The sequence below is a fragment of the Ictalurus punctatus genome, chromosome 2 (genome assembly GCF_001660625.3).
Source record: "Ictalurus punctatus breed USDA103 chromosome 2, Coco_2.0, whole genome shotgun sequence".
Lineage (NCBI taxonomy): Eukaryota > Metazoa > Chordata > Actinopteri > Siluriformes > Ictaluridae > Ictalurus > Ictalurus punctatus.
In genome coordinates, this window is record NC_030417.2 from 30,939,647 (window position 1) to 30,949,923 (window position 10,277).

The following is a 10,277-nucleotide window of genomic DNA, read 5'->3' on the forward strand; positions in this document are numbered from 1 at the left end:
TTAAACGTACTTGGTCTAACGTCTGCTTCGTGTTAATGTTTTTTTTTTTTACCGGACATCGTGTCTGAAAGTTTTTGATTTTATCTGACATTTTGAATTTTTAACGGTCGAAAACCGGTATTTACCGGCTAACGGAAACTCTGATACACACATACATACATACATACATACACACACACACACACACACACGTTCATTATTTATATTATGTATATGTATAATATAAATACAGTGCCCTCCACTAATATTGGCACCCTTGGGAAATATGAGCAAAGAAGGCTGTGCAAAATGGTCTTTATTGTTTAACTGTTTGATCTTTTGTTAAAAACATTCTCAAAAATTCTCTGCTCTCATGGATATCAAACAAATGCAAACACAAAACAGGTTTATAAAAAAAAAAATCTTTGTGAAATATAGGTGTGCAACAATTATTGGCACCCTTTTAGTCAATACTTTGTGCTACCTCCCTTTGCCACGATAACAGCTCTGAGTCTTCTCCTATAATGCCTGATAAGGTTGGGGAGTACATGGCAAGGGATCTGAGACCGTTCCTCCATACAGAATCTCTCCAGATCCTTAAAATTTCCAGGTCCATGCTGGTGGACTCTCCTCTGCAGTTCACCCCCAAGTTTTCTATGGGTTTGAAGTCAGGGGACTGGGATGGCCATGGCAGGACCTTGACTTTGTGATCAGTAAACCATTATTGTGTTGATTTTGATGTTTTGGCTTTGGGTGATTGTCCTGCTAGGAGAGCCAGTCATGGCCAATTTGAAGCTTTCTGGCAGAGGGAGTCAGGTTTTCATTTAATATCTGTTGATATTTGAGAGTCCATGATGCCATGTATCCTAACAAAATGTCCAGGTCCTCTGGCAGAATAAGAGCCCCAAAACATTAAAGAGCCCCCACCATATTTAACCGTGGGCATGAGCTACTTTTCCATATGGCTACCTCTCTGTGTGCAGCAAAACCACCTCTGGTGTTTATTCCCAAAAGCTCGATTTTGGCTTCATCTGACCATAGAACCCGATCCCATTTGATGTTCCATTAGTGTCGGGCAAACTGAATATGCTTGAGTTTTAGAAGCTTTTTTCTTGAAACCCTTCCAAACAACTTGTGGTGATGGTGGTGACTTCGGATTGTAGTTTTGGAGACTTTCTGACCGCAACACCTAACTAACTTCTGCAAATTTCTAGCTGTGATCCTTTGAGATTTTTTTGGCCACTCGAACCATCCTCTTCACAGTGCGTTGAGACAATATAGACACACGTCCAATTCTGTTATTTTTGTTATTGTTTTTGTTATCGTTCTGAATTTTGTTAACAAAAGGTTAAACAATAAGGAAATTTTTTCATAGCCTTCTTTGCTCCTATTTACCAAGGGTGACAATATTAGTGAAGGGCACTGTATATGTACATGTATACAATGTTTGTTTGGTTTTTTTTCTAGGTTTTGGGGAAATCATGTAAACCTATCCCAGGTAAGGAATTATTATTATTATTATTATTATTATTAATATTATTATTAATATTATTGATTTAGTATTTTTGAGCAGACGGCTGAAAAATTCCAACCTGCTTCTTTAACTAGCTAAGACTTTTTTAGACGTATTGAAGCATGTTCTTTTGATTTCGCTGAATAAATCCACTTCTGTACTATAGAAAGCAGTGTTTTGTATCATATCATCTTATTTTCTGCTCCCTTCAAAATGTTCATGTTTCTACGGCTTTGGTTTCACAGTCATGATCCTTGGCGTGACCATTCTGAGGAAGAAGTATCCTATGGCCAAGTATCTGTGTGTGCTTCTGATCGTCACTGGTGTGGCGCTTTTCCTCTACAAACCCAACAAAGGCTCCACCTCCGCAGAGGAACATCTGTTTGGCTTTGGAGAGATGCTGCTGGTTAGTAACACTTTTTTTTCCCTCTCGTATCGTCCCACTAGGTATATTTACATGCTAATGTTTGCATAATAAAAGTCTAATAATCCATGAAATATCTGACCTGATATCTTCATTTAAATACTTAAATAAGAATAGAGTAAACCGAGCGAGGCAAATGAAATTTCTGTCTGATTGAAAGAGGTGGTGTGACAGTAGCAGCAGAATGAGCTTACGAACTCGGCAGACTCGGGGTGAGATTGCACGTGAGCGTTAACGGGAGGTCGTGTCGCAACACATTAATTAAATGGAAATGAAATTAGCTTTCTGCTTCATAAACCTGGGCTGCTTTCTAGCTTCTCTGATCTGTATATCAACAGGCCCACATTCACACACGAACTCAGCTCACTGTTAGAAAGAGAAAACAACTTGTTAATATACCCAGCACAGATATCTCTCAGGTTTGCCATGTTAATTTGCTCATTCCCCAACCCTTCCTACGCACACACACACACACACACACACCTGCCACAGGTGTATAATCTGTTTTATACCACAGTGCTGTTGAAATCAGAAGATGTTGATGAATTTTCTGTAACAGCTCAGCTCTAATAATACTGGAACCTAAACGATAGGTTTATATTAATGCACTTTTCTAACACGTTATTGTTTCTATAGTAACAGCTCATTCACAGGGATTTGTATAACGGACAATCTACATAGTCTGATAACTAATAATGAATCATGAATAATGGGAACTGACTTGTTTCGCAGACATTTAAATGTAACAACATTGATTATAAACGGTTAAAAAGTGTGACTTGTCGTTCAATAATCAATAAAAATTGTAAACATTTAAAACTGTTAGAATAGAACAATAATGGCCATGTCAATGTATTAATTTGCGTGTGTTGACAGTGGAGCTCTTCTGTGAATGTACGTTTGTGTGACAACTTGGGATGTGTGAAATCATTATTCACGTATTCATCATGTCCTATAGCCACATGAAGAAAAGCCATGTCTGAAAGTATTTTACTCTGAACGTGAAACTTCGGACAGACAGTCAGTACGTTTACACGGACAACAATAATCCGACATTTATTCGATGAAGAAACTAGCATGTAAATAGCGATTATTGATGAGCTTAATCCGATTAAAGTCACACTCGAAGTAAACACAAATCGAATTAAGACATGTGGAGTATTCCTGTTTTAGTCGCATTATCGACGTGCGTTACAGACATGTACACACCTTAATCACACTATTAACGTCGTGTGGGAGTTTTCACCGCATTTTGCGACAGGCCACGTACACACACGGCAGCGCTCAACCGTTTTACGGCAAACGAGAGCACGGCTGCGTCCCAAACCGCGTACTTACCTACTATATAGTAGGTGAAATACATGTATCTCAACTACTATATTGTCGGTATGTGTGCGGTTTGGGACGCAGCCCACGGCTTCAAGCAGTCGTCTATTTGCACGTACAGCATGACGAATAATTAACCGCACTTGAAGCGTTCGTGAAATTAAAAATGAAACACCCAAAACTGTATACGGTACCATAACGAAGACCAACTGTATACGTGATACGTGAAATTCTGGAGGGGACGTAATGACGTGTGTTTTTAATCGATCTATATCCTATAACATGTAAAACCTGAACATGAAAGGAATATTCTAAAAACGACTCATGTAAATACCTTAATCACAATATTGTCTTATTCAGAATCAGGTTAGTAATTGGATTGTTGCTGTCCATGTAACGTAGTCAGTGTGAGCTGTGGAGCAGGTGTGTGACGCATTTTGGGTTCTCTTTTGGATGCAGCTCCTCTCTCTGACTCTGGACGGCCTGACTGGTGTAGCTCAGGATCACATGAGGGTGCGGTACCAGACAGGAGCCAATCACATGATGCTGAACGTGAATCTGTGGTCAATACTCATGTTGGGTTTGGGTATGTCCCGTTCATGTCCTTTTCAAACATTTGCATCATGGCCTAGGTGTCAGTAAGCAGTGTAGTCTTCTAGTTTAATCTTTATGACGTCGGGCTCTGTTTTAATTATAATTCCTGCTGAAACGTGGCTGTAAAAAGTAATATTCAAATCATCTTGCAATACTCTATTTCTACTCGTCCTTCGCTCTTTACTGCTATGAATTTCTTTAAACGGGGGCAACAGCTTCAGCAGGTGACGTTTACAAGCAGACGGCTACTTCCATGATTACTATAAGGTAGGCTGAATGTCTTGGACCATGTAGCTGAGCAAAATGTGTCTCAGACCATCTACTTTGGCTGAGCAGATTCAAATCAGTATTGAATGGGTGGGAGAGAATTTACACCTTAGGGGTTTCACTGCATATTCGATGCATCAGTGCATCATGCATCAGTTTTTAAACACGAGATCCCGAAACGTATCTGTAACACATGACCAGAAGCAGAAACAGTTGTTTTTCTTTTGTTTTTTGTTTTTCACCCGGTCATTTTCAGCGGTGCTCAGCAGGGGGAGCTGGAGCTCCAGTGTAGTTTAGTACTGGTGTGGTTTTTTTTTTTGTGTGTGGTTTTTTTTTTTTTTTATTCATTTTTTTTTCAGAAGTGCTAAAGGCAGCTGGTCAGACTCGGCTGAGTCCAAGCAGCATCTGTTCAACTGAGTTCTCGCTTTTAATCATTTCACTGCAGCACACTGTGTGCATAATCTCATGACTCAGTCTTGCTGGAACCATGAGACTGAAATGTATTATCAGCTTAAGGTTTAAATAACAATGTATTAAAATAAATATGCCTTAGTAGAAAAGAATGTTGCGTTTAATAGTCCAAGAAAGACACCTTTCAAATTTTTGGAACGCTTAAAGAGTTTCTTGCTCTGTTTCCTAGCCGTGTTGTGGACAGGTGAGGTGTGGGAGTTTATGAGCTTTGCTGATCGTTACCCCAGTATCATCTACAATATTTTACTCTTTGGTTTCACCAGCGCTCTGGGACAGGTAAGGCACAAGATTGCACACACACACTCACACGCACACACACACACACCTGCTCCACGTGTATATCTCTCATATTACTTTGTATATTGTTTCAGTAACAGTACCCTCCTCTCATTCCTCTTGCAGACCTTCATCTTTATGACAGTTGTGTACTTCGGACCCCTCACCTGCTCCATCGTCACGACAACAAGGAAGTTCTTCACCATCCTGGGCTCTGTGCTGTTGTTTGGGAACATCATCACACCCTTGCAGTGGCTTGGGACCATCCTTGTTTTCCTGGGTGAGTGTGCTAACATGGCCTTTCACACTTTCTTACTTTCCCTCTCCTCTCATTCACACCTCTCCTTCATACTATTTCATGAATTTTTGAGATTAGTCCTTATTATTGAGCTTCATTTGCACCGCACCTCATAGGCCTGTCTTATTATTCGTGTGCTTTAGTGGAGGAAGTTTGTCTAGTAGACCCAAAACTAGAGGCACCTAGTACAACCCTTTAATAAAAGCTTCGTTTAGAAAAAAACAAACGCTGTTAGGACATTACAGTAACCTCAGACATATTTTGTAAAAACTAAAAATGGTCAATGTTGAATAATATATTCTTTTATATCCCCAAGAAAATACTAAAATGGCTGAGAAACATCTCTCATTTAAAAAAAAAAAAAGCAAGAATCTATGAATATACATGAAAATGCTAATTGGAAACATCCCCGTGTTCTCCTAATACCACTACAAACAGCCATGTTACCTAGCTAACTACAGACAAGGGGAAAAGCCAGTGTCCCTGTTATGCTTTTGGGGAACATGGAATGGTTTGTGTTCACTTATCCTCTTAGAGGGATGAGTCACTGAAGTTAAATCAAATCAAAGTTATTCAGACTGATCACCTTTATCCTGGGATGAAACGTTTCTATCCCGTAGAGAGTGGTGTGTTTTAGAATGACCCCGTCCCCATCCACAAGGCACGAGGAGTCACTGAACATTGTCATCACCATGATCACAACACTAATTGAGGGAATATATTTTGAAAGAATGGAGTTCATCCGTCCAATGCAGTTCTTGATTAAAGTTATTGCTATTATTTTTGCTATTTTTCTTTCTTTCTTTCTTTCTTTCTTTTTTTTTTTTTAAACATCAGTAGCCAGTGGGGCACAGTGGCTTGGGACAACCTTTGGGGTTGGGGGTTCAATTCCTGCCTCCGCCCTGTGTGCATGGAGTTTGCATTTTCTCATCGTGCCTCGGGCGTTTCCTCTGGGTACTCCGGTTTCCTCTCTCAGTCCAAAGACATGCATCGTAGCTTGATTGCATTTCCAATCTGTCCCGTGTGTGTGCGCCCTGTGATAGATTGACAACCCCGTCCAGGGTGTCCCCTGCCTTGTGCCCCTAGTCCCCTGGGATAGGCTCGCAGACAACCCGCTCTACCACCTGACCTGAGCCACAGCCGCCCACATTAGTAACCAAAATACATCATTTTGTTTATTACTAAAATCATCCTCTAATGGCAAGCATGTTGAGTTCAAGCAGTGGAGTTATTTTGTGAGATCTCGAACCTATGTAACAATCACTGAAACATTTTTTAAAATTAACGTACATACAGAGAAAGTCCGTTTTAAATGAAAGTTTGCATCGTGTTAACAAGTTTGACCAATATTTGCTGTTTCCAAAACAATTGGTAGGAGTTAAGCATATAAATATCTTGTTCAGTTCAAATATCCCAAAAAAACCCAGTTAGTACCCAAATCTTGTTCTAAACACTGTTTGTTTATTTATTTTTTATATGCAGTAATAAATTGCTTGATGAAAGATTAAATTAAAATGTATATTTGGAAATATACTCCAACCCTCTGCAAACCAATCCTCTTTCCCTGGCAAAATAAGCTTTCGTGTCCTGTATTTGCATATTGTGATGTGATTGGCTCTTATATTTTATGACATAGTAACACCTGCCTGTTTTGTGTTTAAAATTCAGTTCCCTCTGTTTCTTAAAGGAATGCAATGCTGTAATTCCAGCGTCACTTTTTTATTTACTAACTTGAAAATTTTTACTACTAAGAGAATTGACTAAATAGTTCCTTTAGGCACCCTTTCCACTTTTGCCTATTAGACTCTATTAATGTTAATTTTTAATGCTGCATTTGTGCATCTTTTGATCAACTGAGATAGCACAGACCCATGACCGAACGTCTCTGTCTCTCTGTCTCACAGGTCTCGGCTTGGACGCCAAGTATGGAAAGACGCCGAAGAAGACAACACACTAAAGCACAAAGAGAATGCGTGTGTAAGCATGTGCTGTACTCACGGACAGAAAACTTGAAGAAAAACCCGTTTCTGTTGGTGCAATACTCTATCAGTAGCTCTAAATGTGCTTATTTTTATGCTTTCCCACCCATGTATCACTGAAACGGTGGTCATACTTTAACTTAACAAGCAAAGACTGGATAGAAATTTTTAGTTTTTTTTTTTTTTTTTAGTCAAACTATCACACACTTCTACTTTGAACTATACTTCCCATTGGGTTTAGAGCCAGAGGACAATGAACATGATTAGCACAGTCGTGGTATGCAAGTGCACCAGCTCAGATTATACACAGACAAGTCCATGTGTTCGTGTCGGTTTTACTTTGAACCCTGCCAGATGTCTCTTTTGTGGTTCCTTTGTTTTTAAATGTATAATGCACATTCATGAGTGTGTATATCATTATACGTGTGTTCTGTCACTCCATCTGAGACTTGCATCTTTAATGCTCACCATGTCCACTGCATCTAAGCCACATCAGATTGAATCTGATGGACGTCAATTCTTTCATGTAAAACATGACATGTTTTTCTTATATTTGTGTTCCTGTCGTGTCTTGTTTACTGTATGAGTGCAATGATCATTGTCTCTTCTGTACATTTCAAAGAGATAATGGAATAATTAGAATTTGAAAATAATTAGTTTTGGTATCTTTTTTGACCAGTTGGAACTGTATTGGATATTAAACTAAAAGAGAAACCGAGCCAGACTATCGGGGGTGTGTGATGACCAGCTGTTGTATGTGAACATTGTGTTCGAGGCTGCCAACGAAGCCGTGTTGTCCGTCTGTCCATCGAGGGGGAAAAATCCAACCAGATGGCATTAAACTTGATTTGGATATGAATAAATCCACCATCTCTGTCTTTACTCCACGTCCAGGTTTCACCGTACGATGCTTAGCGGACTGGTTTGATGATTGATTTATTTTTCGTAGACATGCCGGTGTGATCGCAGATGAGTATCATTTTAAACCAGGTCAAACAGCCCTTGTGGGAGAAAACCTTTCTACCCACCTCTCCTATTTCTGACATTGCTGTTTGCCTCCTGCTTGCTTAACCAGGACTCGCTGCAACGAAAGGTTAATGCTCAGTTCAGAGCAGAAAATGAAATTGCAGGGAAACAAACATGAGTGGGTGTCGGGGAAAGCAATCTGATTAAAAGAGTCAGTGGAGGAGAACAGGCAGAGCAACAAAACCCCTGCTCTGCTCTTTTCTCCTCACTCCAGTATAAAAGGTACAACCTCAGGTCATGAACAGAATTTTCAGAGTTGTTTTTAATGTCTTCAAAAGTGAGTGAGGTAAAAATACTACTAAACAGCACGGTGGAAAGATTCAATCAACTCCACCGGAATTATTGGCACAATTAATAAAGGTTATGAATATGTTATTAATATTTATCTCACGGCAAATCTAATCTTTCATTGAACTAAATCTATTCTGAGAATGAACACATTATTAATTATTTCCACCCACGCGTTTACCACTTTGTGCAACATTCCGTTGGCAACTAAATGCATAACAGAGTTTCCTCATAATACGTAACGAGATTAGGGAATTCAGACCAAGGAATCTGGCAAAGACTGCTAGGTTGTCATTTAAAATCTGGTACTTAATGATACCATATTTTCCTAACAAGGTTTTGGGGGCCTTTGGAGGAAAAATATAACAGACTTAACCACCCTAACACCATACAGTTGGGTATTTGGTTCTTTTCTGTATAACCATGCGTTATTTTATGACAAAGAGACTTCTAAACACAGAACCTGATTCCAGTCAGGTAAGCTCTAACAATCTTTAGGTGTTTTATGGTTATGATTAGATAAAATGAAAAGGCTTTCCTTTGAATTGGTTTGTTGGCGTGGATTTAGAGACTTGGTCACCCAAAAATCTACAATTTGCAATCTTCTACACTCTTCTGCGGATCTCTAATCCTTGGTGAAAATATCCTGCTAACAGTTTGCAGTTAACAGTATCCTGCTAGGCAGGTTCATTACAGCTCCAGGGGTTTTAATCTGTTTACTCTGTGCCCTGACTGTGGATGTGGACTTATTTAAGAAGGTCAGTATACCTTTGTCACATTTGATTTGTGTATTCTCTAATCTTTCTCATGTTGACGTATGCCTAAAGGAATATGCCCTCTGTGTCACCTCATATTTATACCCAGTGACACAGGAAGTCAAAACACTCGTTCATAAGACTTTTTGAATCATTGTGCAAGGTTTGTTTAAAAATATATTTGATTTTTCTTAGAATAGATTACTTCAATTAGAGGTTAGGCTTCTCTCATACTTTCAGCGTGAGGTTGCAGACAGTTGGCATCGACCAGTACTTAGAGCTCTGCTATCAATATAGAATGAAAATGAGCACTGTGCACTCAGTACCGGAAAATGAGACACATGTGGTAGATCAGGCTTGGTTGAAAAACAACAGAGTATTCGTTTAATACTAAATCAATGTTTGTAACAAGCAAGAACTGAAAACATTACAGTTTCAGATCAGATTGAAGCAAAGACTACACCCAAAACTACATGGAACCACCACCTCTGGGTTACGCTAGTCTTACATACACTATATCTCCAAAAGTTTGTGGACACCTGATCATCACACACATATGCAGTTCTTCCTGAAACTGTTGCCACAAAGTTGGAAGCACACAAATGTCTAGAATCTCTTTGTATGCTGTAGCATTACAATTTCTCTTCACTGGAACTAAGAGGGGACACACGGTGGCTTAGTGGTTGGTATGTTCACATCACTCTTCCAGGGTTGGAGTTTCGATTCCCACCGCTGCCCTGTGTGTGTGGAGTTTGCATGTTCTCCCTGTGCTGCGGGGTTTTCCTGATTGGCATGTCCAAAGTGTCCGTAGTGTTTGAATGGGTGTGTGTGAATGTGTATGTGATTGTGCCCTGCGATGGATGGGGTGCACCTTGTCCAGGGTCTACCCCGCCTTGTGCCTGATGCTCCCTGGGATAGGCTCCAGGTTCCCCGTGACCCAGCAGGATAAGCGGTATAGAAGAAGGATGGATGGATGGAACTAAGAGGCCCAAACATGGTTTGCCAAGGTTGGAGTGGAAGAACTCGAGTGTCCTGCACAGAACCCTGATCTCAACACCACTGAACACCTTTGGGATGAACT

At 39.9% G+C, this 10,277-nt stretch overlaps 1 protein-coding gene across 1 annotated transcript in view; it reads left to right on the top strand.

Moving 5' to 3' along the window:
* The window catches only part of slc35b1 (solute carrier family 35 member B1), a 17,757-nt gene extending 9,906 nt beyond the window's left edge, over positions 1 to 7,851 (top strand). The window contains exons 4-9 of the mRNA XM_017452629.3: positions 1,447 to 1,477; positions 1,738 to 1,898; positions 3,702 to 3,828; positions 4,744 to 4,850; positions 4,977 to 5,130; positions 7,053 to 7,851. Of these exons, the coding sequence (XP_017308118.1) occupies positions 1,447 to 1,477; positions 1,738 to 1,898; positions 3,702 to 3,828; positions 4,744 to 4,850; positions 4,977 to 5,130; positions 7,053 to 7,105 (633 nt within the window). The 3' untranslated portion in view covers positions 7,106 to 7,851. The remainder of the gene's footprint in view (positions 1 to 1,446; positions 1,478 to 1,737; positions 1,899 to 3,701; positions 3,829 to 4,743; positions 4,851 to 4,976; positions 5,131 to 7,052) is intronic.
* Positions 7,852 to 10,277: the final 2,426 nt, after the last annotated feature.